General features: G+C 41.5%; 1 protein-coding gene across 1 annotated transcript in view; it reads left to right on the top strand.

Moving 5' to 3' along the window:
* LOC117897105 (diacylglycerol kinase eta) overlaps positions 1 to 26,070 on the top strand; it is a 44,797-nt gene that overhangs the window by 7,968 nt on the left and 10,759 nt on the right. The window contains 1 exon segment of the mRNA XM_034805750.1: positions 18,903 to 18,983. Within this exon segment, the coding sequence (XP_034661641.1) occupies positions 18,903 to 18,983 (81 nt within the window).

Genomic DNA, 26,070 nt, shown 5'->3' with positions numbered 1-26,070 from the left:
GAGCTTTTCGTGCACTGCCGCCTTTCAGCTAAGCCCAGACCCAGAGCAGACCCCAATGGCAGACCCCGTCTCATTCCCACACAGGCACCTGTAAATATTTGTATCCTTTCGGGCGCATGGCAGCCAGGCAGTCAGCCGGGCAGGCAGGCAGTAGCGGCAGCCCCCCTCAGTCTGTCCCGCTATTTCGTGGTGGGTTTCCTTCTGGCGGCCAATAAAAGCGAGTGCCAGGCAGGACTTGAGCTCAGTTCAAACTCAACGAAGCAGTGTGCCACAACTCAGCAGCAACAGCAGCAGCAGCATCCGCCAAAGAGGAGACACACCAAATAAACTCAAGCCAAATAATTAATAATTCATCCAAAACTCAAATATTCATTATAGACAAAAGAATAATATAAATTTTAAGTGAAGCAATAAAAACAGAAAACAAAATCCTATCAAAAAAATCCCTTTAAGTTATTTGGTTTTGAGGCGACGGCAATGAGGTCTTTGCCCAAGCCTCCAGCACTCAAGTTTTAAAAGATGTGAACTTCCGAAATTACCCAAGAAACGAAGCCATAAACTGAAGAAGCAACAGTGCCAAAACCATAAACTAAAAGCCTAAATCACCGCTAAATCAATATTCGGTTTGTGTGTCTGCGTGTGTTTTTGGGGTAAGTTTCTACAGCTTTTATGCCTATTTCATTTTGAATAATCGTCGCTCCGCTATGCCCCGGCATAAGTGATTTGCTTTGGGGGATCACGGCAAAAGTTTCCGTCGGCTTTTGGCATTGATGCTGGAACAAACATATTCATCCGGAGATTTGTAGGCTGGCCCTAAAACTTTTAATTGGCTAATTTAATTAATGTTCGCTAGTTGAGCCTCCTGAGAATGTCCTCCTGATGGATGTCTGATTGAGACTCGACTGCCGTTATTAATTTAAACTTTTGGCGTTGATGAATTATATTTTCAGGGAAGAGAAAGCAGTTCTTAGTTCTTAACTGTTTGGCAGACACATTTACCTATGCTCGTCCTCTTCCTACCCCTCCTCGTACCCATAGTCTTAATATGTTTATTTCATATACAATTGACTCTTGTCAGACACACACAATGGGTGAGAGAGAGAGAGAGGAGTGCCGCATCAATTCAGCAACAGAGCAGTGACCTCTTGTCTGAACCTGAGAGCAGTAGCAGTAACAGTGCCAGTATCGGTGTCGGTGTCTGTCTGGTGGGAGTCTGACAACTTCTCATTAAACGGTTCCTCCTCCTAATGGCAACAGCAGCACTTTCTGGCTAATTACTAGCCCACACACAGACACATCGGCCAATAGACACACACAAACGATAAAGACAAACAAAATGTGAGCATATGTGTAGTTGTTGAGGCCATCAAGAGGCTGCCAAACAATCGGACAAAGTGACATTGAATACAAAGATAATTATACGCATATTTATGAAGAGAATAGACATAGGGGCACAAAAGTGCAAATTAAAATGGGGGAGACGAAGAACCCAATGAAAACGATACCAGAATAAGCCCTGTGGCCGATAATGGACTGAACAGGACTTTTACCTGAAGGATATTGTCCTCGTGCTGCTGCCTGTGGCACAAATGGTTGCGTGCCTCGAATGCCATGCCATCCATGGCCATGTGCGTGTCCCAGGATGTCCCAGGCACACACGCACACATACAGTGTCACACCCATGAAGAGGATGTTATCCTGCGGCCATGTGCAAATGTTTATTGTGCTCACTGTGTTGAAAAATTTACATGCCACCTTCTTGCCCATCCGCTCCAGTCAAGTACGTGTAACAGCTTCTTCTCTTCTGCTGCTCCTGAAAGCATGTAATGTAACCGTCGGACAATGAGCACATTGCCATGTCGTTGGCCTCTTCGTGTCCTGTGCCCAGGTGTTTTGTCGAAGCAGATTAGATTCCCTCTTTCAGGCAGGACTTACGTGCATGTGTGCCGCTTACATCTCTCTCTCTCTCTCTGACTCTCTCTCTCTTCCTTTCTGAGACTTGGCTAATTTTTGTTGGGATCTCTCAGCAATAAAATTTGCCAAATCATTTTTGGATTTTATTGTTATACCCAAAAGCATGAAGAGAAAAATGAAATGAAACATCCCGACAATCCCAGGAGAAATTTGCTGAAACAATGGCATAAAGGATGAGTAGAGGATTTTATATCCAAAGAGAAAGCTTTGCAAAATTCATTAGAATTCCCATATTCATATGAATAATGGATCAAACTTCATGGTCAATGCTACGAATCATAATGCTATGCACAAATTTTCTCTTGTTTCAACAAATAATTAGGAAAATAAATTCGCTCCAGTTAAGTGTTTAAAGTTATGCAAAACATGCAATGTATTGGCATTTTATAAACAAACATTTATCCAATTGCATTCAATGCCAAACCATTACTAAAAGTTGCATGACGAACTGATAGCATTTTATTCCTAAATATTTAAGAAGCATTAAACTATAAATTATTTCTTGAAACTATTTTATGTGGTGCAATCAGTGAGACAATAGCTATTTCCGAATAAAAGAATTATTGTTTAGCTGCATAATTTATACGCAACATCCAGCCTTTGCATTCAATGATTTTTCAATCGCCAAAAATTGAACAGTAAAATAATCATAAATTAGTATATATCCTGTTGTTGCAACGGCTTATAACGTTCCATTTTGTAATTGAATTATTCAATGAACATGTAACAGGCGACATTTTAATCAGCGGCAATCGTTACATATTTAAAAATGCAATAGCGAATTCCCACAAAAATACATTCAATGAAAATGAAATGAAAATAGTACGAAAATTTCCGAATGACGTCAGTAGCCAGTCTGACAATTTTACCTCTTAGTACGAGTTTCCGTTTTTTTGGGGCAGAGGCGATTAAGTTTTCATAAGCTGAAAAAGCGGGGGATAACATTTTCATGCTCTAAAATTAGCCACAGAGGTCAAATATATGATGGCCTGCAATGGAGGTCGAAAAACACAGACGCATTTGCATGTATTAGGGGGCTGTCAGTTACATGTTATCCAAAGTGTGTGCATCATCAGTTCCATAAGTAGCTGCAGATATCTCGAGCACTTTGCATTAATCTCCAAGGTAATTATTGCAATGAATTGAAGATGCCAATTTGTATTCATTTGCAGCAAACATTGAGCAATGTTTTCTCTACTTGAACATTTTAATTAAATGTTGGGCCGCTACCACTGCTGCAGACAGTGGACTAAACGGACTGGAAATCAACTAAATAAACCAGAGATTGCACAGTTGTTGAACACACTTTTCGTGTATGTCAATTTGCATATTATTTGCACATGTTCTGTGGGCGGAGTTCTTCTCGTACGATCTCAGCTGGCCTTAGCTGATGCATAGTTTGCAGGCTTAGTTTTTCGAAAAGGTTTTTTCTTTTGGTTAATTTATGGACACATGAGCCCGCCGCCCTCGAGCAACCCGAAATCAAACACAAATGAGGTCACACATGGGCTCAAGGGCTACAAAGTCACGTGCCAAATACAACACAAAAGAAGGCGGAGGGGGGGCAACTTTTAAGGATTCGGTTATTTCGCCAGAAAGGGCAAAATCAATATTCTGATGTGGGTCTGCAAAATGTTGTCTGTAAAACAATAAAAGCGGCCACATGTGATACTATTTTGACAAACTGCATAAACAGAACACTGCTGGGGGGATTATGTGTGCACAAAATGTGACAATAAATTCATATTAATTCCGCTCAAGTGATTTTGAATAAACATTTACCTTCGGACGCTCAGTTTTAGTTTTATTCAACATTTCAATTGAACAATATCCAACAATAGACCGGCTCAGAAGCCAAGGCCGGGCAGGCATTAATACAGTATCTGCTGCGAGTGTGTAACCATGACATTCAACAATTTCCAACTGTCACTCAGAAGAAGAGAGCATTGCCAGTGCGTTGCCATGAAAGGCTGCAGCCAAATGAAAAGTGTCAACCAGATGGAAGAGGATGTAGGCGCTGGGATTCCCAGGACCCTCCGCAGGCGCAGCCCCATTCCCTTTGTTCTCATCAGGCATCCTGGCACTGATGTGGATGCCAGTCTCGAATGATGCCTTCCAGTTGCCGGGGACGGCAGCTGGCGCTAGTTTAATCAACATAAATGTGGCGTCGCCGCTCGCATGCGTTCTTCTGGGCCTCTCGTATGCTCCTCCTGGGCCTACTCATTTTGCATATGCGCCGTAGAGCTCTTTATTGACTTTAATGACTGCATAAACATCGACCCGCAGCGGCACTAGCACTGCTCCGGCTCCCGCTCCTTATACAACATCCTGCACTTAATGAACTTGTTCATTTGTTGCACGTGAACGGAATAAAGGCCTTGGGAGTACATCTATTTCTACATTTCTTCCGTCATTGAGTGCTACGTGACAAGAGATAGTAGGTTCTTTACCCTCGGCGAAAAAGATGACGATGCTTGCAATTTGCCATGGAAGGGTCGTTGTTGGGTGCCTTGTGTTCTTATCTTAATTTCATATTTGTCATGGGTGATTTTACAACTGAATTGAAAAGGAAGTGGCTGAGCTTTTTGGTTGGCAGACACACATGAATAGATGCGTCAGGCCACCTTTTCTTTTTCGTGTCAAATTTATTATTTTAATCAAAGGAACAAATGAATTCAAGCGCAAATGAAACAAATCAGCAGAATAACACGAGAGTCTGAGATGACGTGCCAGTGGCAGAACTTGTCGAATTAATGTGATCGCCATCAAATAAATAAATACGACACGAACATTGAGCATTGAGCTTTGGATATTGGGGACAATGGACACATAGCAATTTAATTCCCCATTTGAAATATTACGCATACCACACGTTGTATCGTCAATGCCTACACAATGCCAACACACACCAACCCACCCTCACGCACATATATTGTCAAAGAAATGATATTAATTCTTGGGTCCGGTCAATTGCCATGGCCCCTGGTCATGCTACTTCCACTTTTCCTCCGCTTATCCTCCCTTTGCTGGCCGTCATAACGTCTTAGGAGTCTTAGCCGTCATTTATGTCGTCAACATCTGCGTCTGAGGCCTCACGCTAAATGCCTCAGGTCGCCTAATCTCCTGTTTGTATGCAGCCCGCAACACCAACTTGGGAAAACTTTTCTATTTCCTGGAACAGAATACACACAGTCCCCTAGGAACGAACGGAGACTGCGAGTCTGCGTTTTTTTTTTTTGAGAGGCAAGCAGGAGTTCCTAAGCAGCTTTATCTTGAGAGTAAACTCATAGAATATCTTCTCGAAAATGCGGTACTATTTCTGCGCTAACAATCGATTATCAATTGCTTTAAGTGACATAGCTTTCAAAAATTGGTGTGTTTCATATGCAAATTTAAGACAGAGAATTTTCCATTTTAGTTTCATAAATTTCTACCAACACGTTAGTGGAAAATCTTCGAGCTCGGGTGCGTCTCAAGCCAGCAGCTTCCTGCGCATATAAATTTATTTAAATGAAATGCATACGACGGGAACGTCAGCGGTGATGACATCTAATAGAAGTAGGAGGAGGACAAGTCTATGGGGGTTGTACCCTCACGACGGAGGAGCAAGAGTATGCCTCAGGCCTCAAGGGTGCATTAAGCTAACAAGCGTACTAAATGTAGTACAAAACGTGGCTGAAACCAAACCCACAGAGACACCGTGACGTTGATGCTGAAGTGTTGCCAACACTCTCTATGCATGTGTTTCTGTGTGCGAGGAAAAGTGGTCGGGAAAAGTGCTGAGGAAAAACTTATACAATATCAGCGATGACACAAACTAAATTGAAACCAAATGCGGTCATAGCATAACCCATGCACTACTTAGTTCCTGCCAACCAGCTAGAAATTCATTTGTTCCACTCAAGTATCCAGCGCATCATTCACTGCAATTAGAAGCCGAAAGGCCAACTGGAGACGCCGCGGCAAATGCCATCAGCAGACCAGAGGGGACTCCGGGCCAAGCACCAGCCAAAGGCCAAAAAGGGAATGGAAGGAAATGTAAGAGAGCCATCTACCTGGGGGCTAAAACGGAAATGGAAACGTTCTCGCAGCCACCGCAAAAGCCACAGCCCCACCGAATGCACTTTCTTAAATGCGAGACTTCCGGCGCCATGGCCCCACGTAACTTTTAAGGTTGCTTGGGGCAAAGTCAGAGGTGTTCTATTAACATTTCCGTCGGAGCAAGCGACTACCAGTCCCGACATTCCCATTACCAATCGCATTTTGAGTTATGTTCGACCAAATTGACATTTCACCTTGATTAATGGCCAACGGGGAGAGCCCAGAGCAACTCAATCATCGGCGTCGTTCTGGTTCTGGTCACGGAGCTGGGCCCAGCCATCTCCAATCCGAGGTCATTGTCTTTTGTGCGGGTCTTAAATTTATTGTAGCGCATTAGTTCGGCTGTCCACCAATCCCAGGCGGACAGGCACCCAAGCAGAGCCCGCAGCGGATAAGAATCTACGTAAATGGAAAGCAATTACGGCCAGTGAATCTTTTGTTGTGAGAGAACCATTCCATATTTGATTCATTTGGAAACCAAAAGGGCTAAGTCGGGCGCATGAATATTTAATTGATAGCCAGAGAAAAGCCTCCGGGCGCAAAAGGTGCCGCGAATTTTTCACAAATAATTTCTGCTACACCCAAAAAACATTCCCAGACAATTCAATTCAATGAGTGGGAGAGAGCTGCTACAGCCTCAGGCGCCAAGGCTAATAGCTCATCCGTAAAGAGATATTACCTTAAAAGGGTTCGTCTTATTTTATATATTTCCTTTTATAAAATTAAAGTATCATAATTATCTGTGCAGTTTTCGCTGGGCCCAAAACTTTCTTTGAAATATTCTATAAAAAAGCATAAGCGTTCAGCCAACTCCGAACCCACGTTTAAATGAATACAAAACCAAAATTTTAAATAAAGCAAAACGGCATACATTTACTTTGTCCGAAAACCGAAAAACCCAACAAGATGGAAAGGTTGAAACAACTTTCTTACCCCTCATTTGGCTTGGGTACCGTCGGGCACTCGTGCGGCAACAAAATGCTTAGGCACAAAAACTTTTCAGCCAAAGACAATTTCCACCGGCCTCTTCCCACCACACAAAAGTTGGCATTCAGCCACCAAAAAGGTAATGAAAGAAATGGGGATACAACAAAGGCGACTTTTCCCTTTTTTCAGAGAAGTGGAATGGGAATGGGGAATCTTTTGTGTGACATTTGTTAGGGCGGGGGGTTGGAGTTCATGACAACCGCATGACACGGGGCGTGAGAGAGCTGAAAGCCAGCTGAAATTTCCGGCCAGAGCGTTGCCAAGGAAATCTCCTTTCTAGGCTGTTAAATAAATGATTTAGTGAGTGACACTTGAGACCAGCGTTCGGCCTTCAGGCAGCATTCATCTATCGGTTCAGTTCAGTTCGGTCCGGTTCGATTCGGTTCGGTAATGTGTCAATTATACGGCCATTTAGTGCAAGCAACTTGTGGACTAGATTCGATTTATAAATTTTATTAACGAAAGATGAGACCAGACGCTGGCTAACTTTTTGATTGAGCCTTGAGTCCGTAAATCAATCAAATTTCTGTCGACAACATTCAATAAACTGAAGTTGAGTTTTCTGCTGCCTCTTGAAGTTTGAAATTTCATCGACACTCAATTTATTTATTAAATTTATGAGGGGATCGTTGCCCAAACCGAATTTAGCAAGTAATTTATGTCCAGAATCTAATGCAAACTCACAGTTTGTGAGTTCAACTTTCTGCTTTTGTGGCACGCAACTTTTAAAACACCCTAAAAACAAAACCAAAAAAATAAACTCATTTTGCTGCTGCCATGGATATTGAAAAACTGGTTTACCATGCAACATGAAGCAAGGATTTTAATTTAAAGCTTTCCCACAGCAAAAACAAGCATAGAATAAAATATAAACAAGATACATAGTCTGAGCATAGAAAAACTTTTGCCGCAAAACACAACACACAAAGTTACTGCCAGAGTACATTCAGAAAATGGAGCAAGTTATCATTAACACCTCGCTGATCCTGCCACTGAGCCCCCACTATCTCTCTGGACCTCTGTAAAATGGTAAATGACTCTGGGTGGAATGGACCTTCTGCGGACCAACATAGAAAGGTGTTGGCAGTCGCTCGGGGGCGCGTGATTCCCAAATTGATGTGCGGCACACTTTTTGGTTACGTGGCATCAACATTTATGCGAGGATTTACGCTCAAAATATAAATCTTTCAACGGCATTAAGGAGACTCGTGCTCGTTGGTGGGTTTTTAGCCATTACACTGGAAGGCAGGACAAATAAATCGAATACTAAAACTAAGTTTCCCATTTGAAATGATTGAAAATTGCCTAAAATAAGCAGAATTTGAATGCGGTCTTGAGAAAACATATTCACAGCCTTAGAAAAATGTGTAAAGATGTCAAAGAACTAAAATATTTCTCTCAGTGTAACAGTACCTTCGGTTTCATGCTCTTTTCTTGCTGATTTCGATATTGAGTATAATTTTGTTTACCGCCCGCCCTCTATTTGAGCTTTTATGAACATGTCGTCTGGTTTTAAGTGTTTTATGCCTCAATGTCAGCTAAAGTTGACCAAATTATTGGCTTGCAAAACACTATCGTTTATTGATAAAGTTCCTAACGTAGAGAAAAGTTCATCCGTTTTTAGTCCCGAAAAGCCCAGCAGGGCCCCAAAAGCATCATTTACTATTATTTCGTATGCTGTCAAAAAGTTGGAGGTCCTCTTGCACGGTCCTGGTCCTTGCTTAAACTTTTTCACTTGTCTAGCGAATAATTTATTTGAGTACACAGAGCACCATATAATTTTTACTGTCGGCAAACTATGCATGTTTTAGATTAAGTGGAAGTGGGACAGAAAAAAACTGTCAACGTAAATGTTTAATTTATAATGTGCAGAGTTGTGCCACAGTCAGCAAGGCACAAAAAAGACTCTACCATTTTTTTGTAGTACAAATTAATTCACATTTATTAGAGTGAAGGAATGCAGACTGGCCAAGAGAAGGAAGCACAGAGCGGAGCAAAGAGCTGTGCGAGTGTCCCAGAACATTGGAACATACGAGTAGAAAAACGTATCAAAGAGGATAAGCCATAGTGGGAGGAAATTGTCCATGAGGATAGGCTCCAAAGAGGGAGGATATGGTCCATGCGGATAAGGCACAGAGAAAGAGAAACTGGAATGCCTTTCCATGGGGATAAGCCTCATATAGGCAGAACACTGTCAGGAAGACCCGCACTGGACACACAGGAAAAAAAACCGTGTCTCGTTGTCGGGCCGACGGATCTTGGCCGGAAACATTTTTGGTTTTTATCAAGCTCCCAGTCCCTGGGTCTCTCTTTTCCTCTCTTTCTGACTGTCTGTGTGTGTGTGTGTGTGTGCCCCTGTGAAGGAAAACATCATTTTATCAAACCCGAAACGAGGTCATGTGGGTTTTTGGTCGTCAGAACCAGAATCAGGACCAAAAACCAAACCCAGAAGCCCACGAAAAATGCTTTACTTTCCACTCCCTCTCTCATGTATCCTGTGATTTTTTTTCCTGAAACATAAAAATGAAACTCATAAATTATGTTGCATAAATCACGACACAGCCTTATGTGTGTGTGTTTTTGTTGGTGGGGAAATGTTATATGGAAAATATGTAAATTCAAATATGTATACATATACATATGTAAGTGATATGTTCAACCCCCTGAAATCAATTAGCAAATTAATTTTCAGCCTTTTTGCAACAATAAAATACACACATTAAAGTATATTTTTTGGAAGTTCTTCAATATATTAAATTCGCAGCAAACACTTTTAGTATTTATTTTGCATATTCTGCTCTGAAATTCATATAATAAAACATTTTCTCACATTTTTTATTTTACCGCAAACATTGTTAAGCTCTTTAAAACGCAAATCAAGTGGAATCCTTTTGAGAAATATCATAATGGAAGCATTCGAGCATTTTATTGCATTTCAAGAGCCGAAAAGACAAACGAAAAACATATGAGGCACTCAAATGGTAGCTTAAATGTCTTCTTTTTCTGGCTGCTGCCTTGCCGGGCACTTCTTAAGTGTTATTTATGCAGCATTTTCTTCTGAAACTGAAGAACCAAAAGTTGAATGTACTACAATAGTCCTTATGGGCCACTAGAATGTGAATGCAAATGGATGGAAAACATATCTGCGGTCTGCTAGAGGATAAGCCAATAAATTCCAATAAAAAAAGGGATCTGCTGTTCTTTTTTTCCTCTTCTTTTTTGCAATATATGTATGTATGTATATACTCATCAGCATTACATTGTAACAATGTGTTTTTGTTGCGAGGCGTATACTTAACGTGTGTGACTGTCATTAATGCCTGAATTTGAGCCACAATACCGCCACTTAGCGAATCGAATCGAATCGGAATGGCCTCCAAAAAGATATTCGCTGATGACGCCCCTTTGCTATTAATCACAATTATTGTCAGCCAGTCGGTTGTCGGTTGTCGCTTGCCAGTGGAGGTGCAGGAACAACTCCTATGTTCCGCCATCTGTGGTCCTGAATCAGGTCACAGCAGTTGTTTCGCCGCCGCCATCGCCGTCTCGTTCTGAGCCCCGTGACAAATTGCTCTCAGGCTCTCAAAGTAGGTTACACAGCTGGCACTGTGCCCTGTACAGGTCCCTCTGTGCCACATACCCCCAGCCAGAACACCCAGTACGTACAACAAGACTAAATGCTTCTAATTGCTGGCTGGGGCTTGGGGCTTTGTTTAAAAAAAGAAGAAGAGAAACGCATACAGTGGGGAAAATGTTCATTTCGCAATGAGTGGGTCACAAGTGATATGGTAGGCGCTCCATAAGGCGTGAATATGTGTTCACTGGAAGGAAAAACGTTTTCAAAACAATAATTTATTATTGACTTGGTGTTCCCAGAAGGCTCAGAATAATACTTTTTGCTATTTTTAATAATTTAACCATCTTTTCTTGAACTTATTTCCTAGTAAGTATTATTTGTTTCCGATTTTTTCCCTCACTGTATCCCTATTAGAGCAATCAATAATGTATAGCCACTGGAACCACCAAGTTTTGATTACAAATTCCAAAATTTCTAATCCCAAATATTCAGTTTACCCGAAGGCTTGGGGCCTGGCTCTGATTTGTGTCCCATATTCTCCATTAAAATAGAATTTTGTCTTGAGATGGTAATTTATGGCACCAGCGGCAATGCTTTATTTAGAATATAGTAAATGTATATCAAGGGTAGGCCCAAAAAGGAAGGTGGTGTGTAGCAAGGACCAGCCACTTTCAGGGACATTAACATTTTGCGAGTATTTAAATGTGAGGAGCCTGGGTCGGCAGAACACAGCAGGGGATGGCTGGGCCGCCGATGTTATGGCACATTAATAACTAGAATTTGGATCGAGGTCTGGGAAGGCAACTGGAAGTGAATGTGAGTGGATGGGAGTGAATGGGTGTGGTGTATTTGAGTATTTTTGGGGGTGCGGCCGCCAAGTTATGCCATTAAAATGTCAAAATTTTCAAGCTGCTCAACTCCGACACGCCAAATGAAACGTGGCACGCCCCCGCAGACACCTACAACACGACACCGTCCACCTACCCACCAAAAGAGAATCTCGTACCCCATAAAATGTGCCTTGAAGGGTAGCCAAAAGCCATTTAATACAAATTATACCCCGCCATCATTACAAAGTACAAGAGAGGGGGCCATGGCCAGGGCATGTCCCTGTCCCATTTGGGAGTCCGCCAGGCAAATGTTTCCCACATTTGTCTTAGAGAAAACTTTTCCTCCGAGTGGAAAGATGCAAAATGGACTTTGGAAAAGTCATAGCGCAAATGTCTTTAATGTTTGCCTTGTTTTCAGCCGACTGAAAATAGTTGAAATGCAATTGCGAAGAAAACTTTGCACGAAGTGGCATTTCGAAAGGAACAACTTTATCGACAGAGAGAAAAGGGAACTACGCAGAATGGCAGAAAGTACGGAAGTCAGATGGAAAGGAGATGCATTTGGAGGACTACCCATCAATCTGATATCTATATTGAAATGGGGTTGCTCTGAGATTTTTCAAGAAATTTCTCGTGAAGTTTTTATCTGATTTTGTCCTACTTAAAGTTTGAGTAACCTGCACAAATCTGTACAGAGAACGGTGTTCAATAAGTTGGAGGCTTAACGAGTCAGCAGTTTCGTAGGCGCAAATATACTAAATTCTAATGACTGCCAGATCTTTTTTTGCCATTAAGTGATTTGCCGTGCAAAAAATGGCCAAGCGTACCCGTCGCTCCCTCCACCCAACAAACAAGACGAAAGTAATGCCAAGAAATTGATATGAATGGCCTCCAGCAACAACAAAAAACTTTTCTGCAAGCTGTACACAAACCAAAAGAAAAGGCAAAGGAAATGAGTAAATAAGCAAGAAAAGGAAAAGTATTTGTGCGTCAGGTGGCAGAGACCCAAAAAAATAAAACCCTTGAAAGTGCGCAAATTAATGATTATTTGAGGCAGTTTTTCTTCAACAAAAATCTCTGTATAATGCAATCAAAGTTGGGTTAATGCCTGGGGAACCGAAGCCCGAAGCCGATAACACAGAAAACGAGAAGGGACGTGTGAGACGCTTCTTACGCGTCACAACTTTTATACCCGGCACTCAGTACTACATCTGCACTTTAGCGGTTATTTGTCAAATTTTACATTTTTTCTTCATCTGTCATCTACATCAACAACACTACTCACGCCAACACGCTCCTTTAGCTCGCCACCCTCCCCTATAGACACACACTGCAGAGTTGCGGCAGAGGCAGCGGCAGAGGCAGCGGCAGAGGCAGCGGCAGAGGCAGCGGCAGCGGCAGAGGCAGCGGCAGAGGCAGCGGCAGAGATGGGGGGCAGAGGCCATAAACAGCGCGAAGCAGAGTGTGAATGCTGCGGGACGGGGTGGGTTTGGCCACTGAAAATTAATTTCTCCATTGTGGCTATAATAATGATCCAATCGGATCCCATTTTGGTGATCTGATAGATATGGTCATTCCCTACGGAATGGCGTTTTTTGTTAAGGAGGCGGGGCTCATTTTTGAAATACACTTATAACAGTGTGAGCATACAGAAGGCTGGATGCAACATTTAGTAGCTCTAGCTTTTATGGTCTCTGAGATCAAGGCGCTCAACAATACGGACGGACGGACAGACAGACATGGTTCAATCGACGCGGCTATTGATGCTGATCAAGAATATATATACTTTATGGGATCGGAAACGTGTCCTTCGTTACATATGTATATCCACTTTGTGCACAAATACAAAATACCCTATTCACTCTTCGAGTACCGGGTATAAAAATTATGCAAGGAGAGAAAAACTGCCTTTGCGTGCACCCACACTCACTTATCGAGAGGTGCAAGTGTAAGGAGAATTGTTTTTGGTTAATTTCGAGAGCGTAAAGCCATAGGGTACGGCAATAAACAAAACAAAAATAAGTAAAGGAAAAAAATGATCGTCACTGAGAAAAATATACGAGCATTTGCGAAAACAAAGTATAAACTGTAAAGCAAACATAAAACATCAATTTTCACTTGCCTTTTACATTCTTCTTTTTCCTCATTGCGCTTCTTCTTTTCGCATGTGCCGTGAAGCACTTATTGTCCTCTTTACACACATGCATACGTAACCCGCGCGACGATACGACGAAACGAACGAAACAAAATAAATGTAACGGGATCGAGCGAGAGATTCTAATAAGAGCACAGATGGGCACATGAATTTAAGGTGAGGCATTGGGACGGAAGTTCGTACGCACACACTAAACGAGAGAGAGTCAGACTGGCACGAATTGGGTTGCCTCACCCTATTAGGGGACACTTGAAATGAGAGCGCTGACACTCGCTCTTCTCTTTGCTTTTGCGCCTATTCTTTTTTTTTTGCGCTTTTATATGACTGCACGGTAAAGGGAGGGGACAACTTCACGCCTTTTTGGCACATTTTCACACACACACATTGCAAGCCCTTGGTGCAAATTTAGAACATTTTAGCTCTATGTACGTACATATGTACATACATTTGTACGAAAAAAAAAAACACATTTAACACTTCACTTTCACATATTGCCGCATATTTCCAACGCCGATCTGCCGATCTGCTTTTAGCCTTTGATTCGCATTTTTGCCCATTAAACGCTCCATTTCCCATATTTCACTAACACACACTTCATCTCGCATTTTTGATCCCATTTTTGTCAACAAAATGTTCAACCATTTCACCATATTTCACTTTTCACTAACACACACTTCACTTTCACATATTTCGTATATTTCACATATGATCTCGCATTTTTGTCCACAAAATGTTCAACCATTTCACCATATTTTATTTCACTTCACTAACACACACTTCACTTTCACATATTGCCGCATATTTCCATCGACGATCTGCTTCTAGCCTCGCTGCTGTGCTCCTCCGCAAATGATCTTGATTTTTATTGATTTCACTAACACACACTTGTTGTTGTACACTGCACATACTGCACGATACTTTTTCCCGTTTAGTTTCCCCGAATTTTCCCTTATTTTCCCGATTTTGCCCGATTTTTTCGATTTTTCGCGGACCGAATCCGTACCGGACCGAACGCGCTGACAAATTTTAACTACTGAGTGGGGAGGAGGAAGCTGCAAAACAAAGTAAACTGCGTAGGTGTTGGTGGCTTGGGCCGCGCTCCCCTACTCTCAAATCAATATGCATATATATTGTGACGTGCACTTGGGCCTACTGCTCTCTGGAATTTTGAGCTAGCCGACCAGACCAGATCAGTGTAGGGTGAATCTACGTTTTGCATGGGATTTGCGCTCTCTTTACATTTAGCTAATGAGGAAGTGAAGAGGAGAAAGAATAAGAAAACATTGAGAGCGAGAGAGCAAAGTAACGGCGAAAGATTGCGAGACTGAGCTGTCGTTCTTTTGCCTTGTATGAGTGAATAGGAAATACAATTGGGTTCTTGGTGTTGGTGGCTTTTGACTCGCTCTCCTACTTTTTGACTCGAAAATTTATTGTAAAGGAGTTACATTTAAAGATTTAGTTATGATTTCAGAAACCATCATTGCATTTGCCGTTTTGTCTTCTTTTTAAATAAATCGTCACGGTTTCCTTCTCTGGTTTTCCAGATTCCATCATAATGCGCCGTTTCTTTTTTTTGGTTCTGGCTTTCGTTTGAGAGTGAGATAGCAAAGTAACTGTAAAAACAACACAAGACTGGGCTCTCTCGTTCTTCTTTTTTTGTGTGAGTGAATAGGAAAGACAATTGGATTCTTGTTGTTGGTGGCTTTTGACTCGCTCTCCTACTTGCAAATCGAATGCACATTTATTGTATAGAGCAGTTTGACCTTCCGTTTCTGGAATTTGGTGCAAGCCGAAACTCTCTTTGCTTTTGACTAATTTTCAGTAAAAAGGGGAGAGAAGAAGAAGATGCGCTGCTGGAGTGCAGGCTTGAATCAAAATGAAATAAATCGTCCCGGAAAAGATTTCTTTCACGTGATCTCGTTCGGAAAATGCTTAGAAAAATGTGGAAATTTTGAATAGAGTTACATTTAAGATTTGTTATACAGAAACCATCATAATGCGCCGTTTCTTCTTTTTGGTTGTTTCTGGTTTTCGTGTGAGAGCGAGAGCGCATAGAACGGCGAAACAATGCGAGACTGAACTCTGGCGTTCTTCTTGCCTTGTATGAGTGAATAGGAAAGACAATTGGATTCTTGGTGTTGGTAAAAAATTGTAAAGGGAGTTACAACACATAATGCGCCGTTTCTTCTTTTTGCTTTTCTCTGGTTTTCGTGTGACTAGAAAGTAACTGTAAAACAACACAAGACTGAGCTCTCTCGTTCTTCTTTCCTTATATGAGTGAATAGGAAAGACAATTGGATTCTTGGTGTTGGTGGATTATGACTCGCTCTCCTACTTGCAAATCGGATGTACATTTATTGTCTCTAGCACTTTGATTATCGGTCTCTGGAATTGTCAGTAAAAAGGGGGGTGATGAAGAAGATGCGCTGCTGGGTTTAGCTACTGCAAATTAATCATTCTGGCTATAATAATGGTCCAATCGGATCCCAATTCGTGATCTGATAGATATGGTCATTCCCTACGGAATGGCGTTTTTAGTTTTCTTCTATCTTTAAAATTGTCGATTTGGGAGGTTTCCGCCCTTTTGCGGAGGCGGAAGGGGGCGTGGCTCATTTTTGAAATACACTGGTTTCAGTGTGAGCATACAGCAGTCTGGAGCCAAAATTTGGTGGCTCTAGCTCTTATAGTCTCTGAGAACTAGCCGACAAACAAGACGGACAGACGGACAGACGGACAGACGGACGGACGGACAGACAGACATGGCTCAATCGACTCGGCTATTGATGCTGATCAAGAATATATATACTTTATGGGGTCGGAAACGTTTCCTTCTGTGCGTTACATACATTCACTTTGTGCACAAATACAATATACCCTATTTACTCTTCGAGTACCGGGTATAATTAGCAATTTTCCTTAATGTGATGTCTGTGATTGACCCCCAGAGGAAACCAGACAAAACACACAACACGAAATATTCTCCCCTAATTTCCCCAAACGTGTGTTGTATTTTTCCACTCAAAATTTCAACGGCCTTCTTACAGTTTGCTTTTATAATTATTTTATTGATTTTCCACACTCGAATATAATCAAATGTACAAACAAACATACACGCAGCCGAACAGAACAGAACAGAGCTGAACAAATATTTCTTTCCGTTTTTGGGCTTTTAATGAGATCTCGGTAAGGGAAAGACTTGCGCCGCTTGTGGCGGAGGCAGGCTAAAGATTTGTGATATCCATTCAAGCGGAAAATGTCTGGAGCTCACTTAATTTAACAAGTGCGGAAAACGCGGAGCAAACAGGAAAACGAAGAGACTGTTGAGAGCCGACACAGATATTGGGGAGAGTGGCAAGAAAGGAAGATTTGTCGAAGATTTAGATACACTTGAAATTAAGTTCTGAAAAGAGTAATCATTCTTTCCATGAGAGCTGGAAACCATTTTGAAGTCATTCCACATTAAATCGGCTATGGAGATACAGGTTTTTTATAATGCAGACCCTTACCTGTTCTATAAAAAAATCACTGAATCCATTGCAAAGTGTATTAAAGCAGCCAACAAACGTTCAAGCTCAAAATGGAGGAGACCTGGCGAACAATTTGAGTTCTGAAAGTACTCGAAATCCTTGCTGATTTTTAACGATTGCTGCCCTGACAGCCACCGCTGCGAAGAAGAAGCACATCCTTCAGACGAGATTATGGTTGGTAATATTCCCCCATTTCCTGTGCACGTACGTTCAATCAAACATACTTTCATAAGTGTGTGTACAAGTCCTTGCGTTTGCTGGTTTGCTTATGTATAAGTTTAATTATTTTAATGCTCACTCTGGCGGTTTAAGCTGCTCCCTCCAGCTCGGACAGCAAATGCATGTACACATCCACTCCGGGACTTTGAGTGATGGCTGTATTTTCAATCAATTATACGCCAAAGCAACTTATTACGGATTTGTGGCAGGTATTAGGGTTCCCTTCCATTCAACGGGAAACCCAGAAACACAACAGAATAATGCCGCAACCTCGAATACCTGAAATTTCACGAAATGTAGACGGAATTTGAAGTACTTAGGTGTCATAATAAGTCTAGAGTCTCGCAATGTGCCACTGACATAATTCCGCAAAAACACCAGCGCACCCAGGAAGTCCACACAGCGCCACAGAGCTACCTTCCCATGAATAAATTATGCCAAGGCTGAGCACACAGATATGAAAAACAGACAAACGGAACAGACAGAGATACCTTGTGCTTAGTGATACTTTTACACGGCGGCAGACAGGCCATTCAAGTGGAGGACGACTCACACACACACATGGCTTTTGCGCAATATTAAATTGATTTTAACCTCACTTAAAGTTTTTCGTTTTCTACAAACAATCATCCAATATTAATTGGTGTGGGAATTGAGGCAAATAAAATAAATAACAGAAATGTACAAAAATAATATAAAACTTGTTTGCTTACCTTCGAGCAGTGGCTTGCTGTGAAGGGTCTTCTTCTGTTACCTTGGGGGCCGCAAACAAAATCAAACTTTTTGAATCACTCGACGAGTCAAAAGAAAACCAATTTTCGGCATGTTCAAAAACTACTTGAGCATAGGAGAACCTTGGGGATCGGGCTTGCGCTCTCTCTTTGGTTTTGGGTACGTACTGGATTTTGTTTTCGGTTCTGGCTATTGGGTTCTGAGTTTCTGTGTTGGTATTGCCTTGTTCTCTGGCCTCCCCATTGTCACATTTCTATTATGTGTTGGGTCCGTCGACAATGGCAGTTGTTGCTGGCTTTTGTTGCCTCGTAAATATCCATTTATCTGCCGGCCTCTCCAACGCTCTGCTCTGCTGTGTATGTGTATGTTTATTTTTGTGTGTGCGTGAAACATTTCAATTTCCTAAAGGACCTGCAAGGCATGATGCCACCATGCTCTGCATACATGTCCAGGGCAGGGCAGGGAAAAAAACAAGGCCGTCAGTGAGTCTGAGTTCCGAGCCACATCAAAATAGCCGGCGGCGAGCTTTAAGCATTCCATTAAGTCGGAAGACACAACGGAAGATATTTACATATATATTTTTCTCTTCTCAGGGCTTGGCTATGTGCCAGCAGACGCAGAGAAAGAGAAAGAGAAAGAGAGGAACAAAAATCTAAACAAAGAAGCAGAAACACAAACGAACTTTTTTTCTACAAAAAATTAAAAACATATTTCATTATGTGACAAAGGGTTGTCCTTTTCTGCCGAAATATTCATATAAAAATTTTCGTATCTAAATTTTTTCCATATATTTCTTACAGTGCGATGTTTTCGATGAGATTGACCTATCGGATTTGTGTTATTTTGAGTGTGGAATCAAGAACGTAAATCATAGTTTTCAGGTAAGTGAGAGGTACCAACACAGCAGACTCGCGAAATATTTCTTAGACATAATTTAACAATACAAAGCCATAAAAATGTAATGCGAAAAGTTAGTCCTGGGTCCTTCACAACAATGTTTGGCCTTGCGTAAATATTTTATTTGGCTTTAGGTGCTTCGGCCTAATTAGTTTGGCAATTTATTCGGCCCACCTGTTTCACTTCAACTTATTAGCTATTAATTTGGCAAACTTCTACCTGTATTTGCCTGCCGCAGACCTTCGACAGCCTGTTCAAGGGAGTGTGTGTGATAGGCAGGAGAAGTAAGCAAAACAAAAGAAAATGCTGCTGTCAAAGACGAAGTATAAATATAAACATGTGTGTAAGAGCAAAAATATCAGCCACTTCCGGGTTTTCATCATTCCTCACTCAGGAAAAGCCAGATCCACCTTTAGGTCTACCTTAAGGTTTCTTTCTTTATTTCTATTTAAACGATATCACAAAAAAAAATGGGGAAAGCCCCGAAAGCCGAGGCGGAAAAACAAAAGAAATCGAAGCAAAATTCATGCCAAATTAGCATAAGTAGGAAAACTCCTGCTACGAACAGAGTCTGCTGCTCGTATTCCTTATACATTTATTTAAATTTTGTGCCTTTTTTCAGCTTTTCACACGAATGCGCAACATTTGATGCGAAAAATTAGACCATTTGTGTGTGTCTGTGAGTGGGTGAGGAGAGATCTTCGGGGAAATGGAATGTTTAGCCGCCGAGTAGGGGTTTCCGTTGCGTGAACCTGGCCAATTATAAAAAAATCCTTATATATCTCTTTATAATATAAATAATAAATCTGCCGTACCAAGCGGGTACGCGTGCTCAGGAAATGGCCAAAAGGTTTGCTGTTGCTCCTTCTAATTTTCCTCATTTTTTGGGGAAAATGTTATTAGCTAAAGGCAACGCCCATCATCGTTTTTTATTGTCTTTTATCAGCTGCTTCTAAATCTGAGCAGCCTTCGGGGAATTGGTGAAGGTGTTATCTAAAGGGAGGACCCTCCTTTTGAAGGATTCTCTTAAAGCCATGGAAACTCTTTTTCTGTCCGCACACTGCTTAAAGTTTTATGTGGGAAACTCCCTATCTGTTTGGTGCTGCTTAAAGTTTTATACTCGTAGCAGGGGAAAAACCCACAACAATGGCTGGCAAGAGAGGTTTTTTTCGTTTCAATTTTTATGCACAAGAACCGCCCGCAAGGAGTGAACGAGTATCCTGTCAATGGCAATGCCTGTCAGCGGCAGTTAACCACAGCAAACATGAAAACCTATGCCTCGTTGCAGTCGTCAGTATCGCGGAAAAAATAACACAAATAAACATATATACATATATGAGAAAAACAGTTTATAGAAAAACCCCCCCACGACGTAAAAATAGTATTTCTATGCACTGGAGTGTAAATATATGACATTTTAGACACTCCTTTCGCGTTCGAAAGCCGTTTAAACTTTGTGTCAGACATTTAAGACCTGACGTAAGCGGCAACTTACCTGCTGGTTGCCACGTGCCGCAAACTTCTGCACGCAGACATACAGAGATACGACACCCATAAGAGGTTTGTCGAGCGGTAAGCGCATTGTTAACAATCCCTTTACCAATGCGGTTTAAGCCTTAAGACGATTGCCAATATGCTTCACAGTTGTACTTACTTGGCAATGGCAATGGCAATGGCAGTGTTACAATTCTACAACATGTTGTTTACAGATTGCATTAGGATTGGCTTTTATGGCTGCAAAACGGCGTGCAAAGTGGCGAATACGCATTGATGGAATGCTTTTGAAGAGCTCTCATAGAAACCCTGCTGAGTGGCAGATGAGTAAATCTAAGAATGGCTGAAAATCTCCTTTTTATTCTGTATTTGCATTTACATTTAATTTAAAAAAAAAGCTTCCTTCATTTTGTGCAACTTTGCCTTTTCAAATAATTATTGATTGCAATGAAAGTTAAAACGCTAAAATTATTTCTTTTATGCCATTGTCTGGCTTTTGAATGGAAACACATCCTAATTACCGTCTTGTTCGAGTTCAAAATACAATTATTGTTTGCATCTAACAAGTAGATTTTAATGAGCTAATCGGCTTGGGGGCACAGAAGGTAACCATTTACCTTGATGTCTAAGTGCATTTATGGTTACTCTAATTAGGTTGCTAATTAACTCAAATTACTGGCACCTTGAGAGTACTCTTGTGTGGGCGGGTGAACCCTCTGAACTATTTGCATATCGAAGGGAGGGTGGCACTGGGTGGAACGGGCGATGGAACAAAGAACATTCTGGCGTGGTAGCAATAATTTACGCACTCCACTTAACGAACAATTTTCAAGTGCTTGCTCCTTTCTTGTTCTTGTTGCATGGAATTTGTAATAGCAATCAAGTTGATTGATTGCCTTCACCACGAACATGAAACACATCGAAGCAGCCTTTTCGACATCAATTATGCAAGGAGGCTGTGTGGGGCCCGACTCTTGTTAATTTCAGGAGCACCACACTGCCAGTCCACAGAGCAGCTGCTGCCACCGAAACATTACTCGTTCTTTTTACAAATTGCGCAGCATTCTCACTCTGCTCTGCTTGCACACAAAACTTAATTGATTTCCAGAGCCCAGAAAGCCAGAGGAGTCAGCAAAAGTTATGGCCACAATCACAAATATTTCCATAATTGAATGGTGGATTCTCAGCCTTGTTTCTTGTTTGACAAACATCAACTTTGGATTCAACAATTTTGGATCAGACTTCTACTGATTGCGTGGTCGCGGAAAAGTTTTGTGTGAAAAGTTTTGAATGCTCTACCAAGAATATAGCCAATTTGTTGAATGTCAAGTGACATTTTCTTTGTCAATTAGTGTTTGTTGGGCTTTGGTTTTAATTAAGAGTTTGCAATATGTATCTTTGCTTCTGTGCTGTGGCTTCTATGGATGGTGTAGCCCACAAAGATTGATGAGAGATTTCTATGGAATAAGCATAATTAATAAATGAATGTGTGTCACATGTTCTGTTGAAAGCATTTTCAAATTCAATTTCAATTACAAAGCTAAACAACACATACAGATGTACATATATCGTACACTTTTTAAATTCATTTTCATTTATTTAGCTTTCCAAGAAACATGTTCAAAAGGAACCCCAAATGAAAAGCATGCAAAGCCAAGCATTGGATTATTAGTTTTTTCTTTTGTTGGTTCGTGGGAAGGCAGGACCTCTTGGCGGTTGGAATATGTATAACAATTTAGAAACAATCACAAGGACCTTTTGTTGTGTGTGTCAGGTAATTGTAACACACTCTCCTACCAAGTCCTCCGTACTCAGTATTCAGTCGTAAGGTCTGTTGAAGGCTGTCCTGTCCCCTCACATCCTGACACACACATGCCCTTGAACTTTGAAATTTACCTTAATACAGAGAAAAAAAAAGTCATAACATTTTAGCCATATAAATGTTTCGTGGCAGACAAAAAAAACAAAGCAACTCGGGGTGGACTAAAGTTGCCAAAAAACGAAGCCAAGGGAAATGTGTTTATAGTCTTTGGCAAAGTACTTTACTTTGGTCGAGTTTACGTGTTCCTGTTCCTGGCCAATTCCTGGAAGACTCTGAATACTCGTAGATGCGCGGCATGACTTCAAATCCGACAAAACGTTTTGTATGAGCATTGCTCGCACATAAAACATAAATAGAAATTACTTTCGAGTGCTTTTCATTTCAGCAATTAAAAATCATTAGACTTGCAAATTAGGCTGTGACTGTGAGCAGAAATAAAGTCAATTTGAGAAGCAATTATGGAGTGTTTCTCTAATTCATGGAGTACTTAAGAAGTTGGAACTAAGTACATATACATTTTATCTCAGCCTTCAGCATACAATTCAGACTCAAATTAAGTACATTTTCACCCCAAACTTAAAATTGTACGAAAATCATTCTGGGTAAATAAAATGCTGCACTTTTCAATAAAGTTCTTCCCTCAAAAGCTAACAACTATTTCCATATAAACAACTATACAAACGAATGATTCAAAACATTCCAAGCGTTTCGATTGTCCTTAAAGGCAACCATTTTTCATACAAAAAACAGCAATTTGCAAAGTATGTAGAAATTTTAAAATAACTTTAGCAAAAGTTTTACGAAATTTCCATACTATCCCAAACTTTGGTCAAGCAGCCGAAGGAGTTTCTCCACCAAGGTGGCTATTAAAATTTCAAAAGTAATTTTAAAACTTCTTTTCCTTTGACTCTGCGGTGATAATAAAAAAACTAAGCAAGGGAGCGTGCGTCTGTCTCTCGGGGGGTTTACTCAGAAATAAGCCAAGGAAGATACATAAATATATGTACACACATACATACATATGTATATTTAAGAATACACAGATATATGTATATGTATGTATAAACAGAAGACGTGTTTCTGCCAGAGACACGAAAACGGTTTTGATGTGCTCGCTGGGGGACACTGCGGCGTATGCGTAATTTGGCTGCTGTTGCTTCTTCTTTTGCTTCTGCCGTTCTGTTGCTCCTTGTCATGAATATTTGGGTGGGCGCCACTTCGGTGTTTGGGCCTAATGAATTCTGGCATATGTCGCCTTGGGTTTGAAGTGGCACAGTGGTGCACACTTTTCCCCTAAAAGTACTTTAAAATTTTACATTTCTACCTTCAAAAACGCTTATTTAATAATCAGGTATGCTTCAAGGATGTGCGTCAGCTTCTTCACACTTGAATTCTTTACAGAACATTTCAAATTTGCTCCTGAAATATTTACTTAAAGTTAAACAACTTCCCAGAAATAATTTTCGCATTGCACCTCAAATATTTCAAGAGGAACTCTTTCGCTTCTTGTTGAAGAAGCGTTTCACCTTTCATTTGACTATCAGCCTGGGCTCTAACCATTTTCTTACATGATAATCCAGACCACTGTGCATGTGTCTTAGCGGTTTGGTTTCTGTTTGTTTATGTGATTGGAGAGCGCGACCTGCTGAGCCTTCGAGATGAGGCTGCGGCTTGTGTCTATAGCTTTGGGCGATTTACGATTTCACATACCAACCGAAAATTTAATGCGATTATTTTCGGTGACACGTCCACAACACAGCCATCGCACAAGAAGAGCTTAATGGCTGAAATTGACAATTGGAAAACGGAAAGGGCATCCCGATAACAACTGGTTAAAGCCTGATTTAATCTGAATTAATTCTGATGTTTCCACACCCAATTAATCGCTCAAAAGTTTTGATCCTTTCCATTTGAATGGCACCCGCTGCGCTTGGTTGAACACCAATTTGCATTTCAGGAGGTCATAAATAATTTTATTGATTGGAATATTGGAATATTTTTCCCCGTAAAATGTTAGCTCGAAGTAGGGAATCTATAACTGCATTGTGTCGCTCCCATTGGCAAAGCAGTTAGCAACAGCTGTCGTTGCCAGTTTTATATTGTTCCGTGCCCTGTTTTTACGGGCACTCTGCCCTATTTTTTTCTCTTTTTCTTTTTTTTTTGCCGTTTGCAAATGGAGACCCGCGGCGATGACGACGAATGCCATGTAGCAGTCCCACACACATGTTAGAAAAGCGCAAAATTGCAATCAGACACCGTTGCCGAATGGGTCAACACAAAGGACAAAAGTCCATACATACAAACAAACGAGAATTTATTAACCCGCAGATTGGTTTCCGACGCCGATAGGTGAAGTCCCAAGGTGCTAGACATGGCATAAAAAGTGAAAGCACCATGAATGAAATATGAAAATGTGATTAAAACCCGCAGTTGGAGAAGGGGCCATTTATCCTTTGAATAAAAGTTACCCTGAAGGGACACCTTTTCATGTTGTTGTTAAATTTAAATTTAATTACAGCACTGCGTCCAATAAATTACCGAAAATCCCCGCCTTAAGCCAATAAATTCCGCCCACATTTCAACAAGAATAAACCTCAACTGGCCCCAAAATAAATCGGAAATGAAATGCAGCTGCAGTTCGAATAAATTTCCCATTTTTCCTGTGGCAAAGGGAGAGGATATATGGGGGCTTGTGTAATTGGCGGCTCTGACTGACAAACGAACCGCACGCGCCGGATTTACGCTTAAAAGCAAATCCATGTTGCAAATGTCAAAGTCAGAGAGAAAGATAGAGTGAGAGAGAGGATGGTGCCACTGGCAACATCCCAGACCCAAGGCACGTGCTTTGGGAATCACTTAACCATTGCACATTAGACTAATTGAAAAAACAGGAAAAACCGACAGACATGGGCAGAGGCGGCTCCATCATGATGTGGAGGCAGAGGTCGTTAAAATGCCACAGGCAGGCGATGAGGTTCGATGGGTGATGGCGTTGCGGCTGTGGTTGCACATTAATTGCAACATTGAAAATGCAAACAGGCGGGCGGCATCGGCGGTGGTGGCAACAGAAGCCATTCGACCGTGTCGGGCCACTTTTGATTGCAAATTTCAGAAGCAGTGCATGCAGGGTGGAGGAGCCCACAAAACCCCCACGCAAACTCAAAACTGAGACTCAGAGTCGGTGTGTAATTAATGCGTTTAAAATGCAATTAGTGTTGCGGTTAGATTCCGACTTGGGGTTTGGGGTGGGAGCATCGCCCCCTGGCTTTTCTTTGGGCTGGGCACGAGCATGATATATTGGTGAAAATATGAAAGCCTCAAAGCTATAGAGCTGCCTCCGGCTCGAGTCCGGCTCGAGTCCGCTTTTGGATTCTGCTTCTGGCTTGTGGCCAAGTCTTGTCGCCACTTTGGCCCCCAAGTCGATTGGCCCGGAGAGCTCACTTTGCTGTCACAACAGAGACCGACAGTGTGCGGTTTATGACATGAAGGTGGGCAAAATGCACTCGCTCTCTCACTCTGTGTCGTCTCCATTCCACTCGTAACCACTCTCTCTCCCTCTCTCTACTCACTGTGAGGTCGTCGGTTGTCGTGTCACAGCTCCTGACATTGGCATGTCAACCGGTCATTGTCAGAGCTCTTGGTTAAGTCAACTGCAACTGGAAGCGGCAATACCAGTATTCTGTGGTGCCATGCCATGTGTGTTGTTGTGTCGGTTCAAAGAGCACATCCTCTAAATATTTAAAACCTTTTTGTCT

This window comes from Drosophila subobscura, chromosome O (assembly GCF_008121235.1).
Source record: "Drosophila subobscura isolate 14011-0131.10 chromosome O, UCBerk_Dsub_1.0, whole genome shotgun sequence".
Lineage (NCBI taxonomy): Eukaryota > Metazoa > Arthropoda > Insecta > Diptera > Drosophilidae > Drosophila > Drosophila subobscura.
Note: the sequence above shows the minus strand (reverse complement) of the source record. Positions and strands in the feature narration are given on the sequence as shown.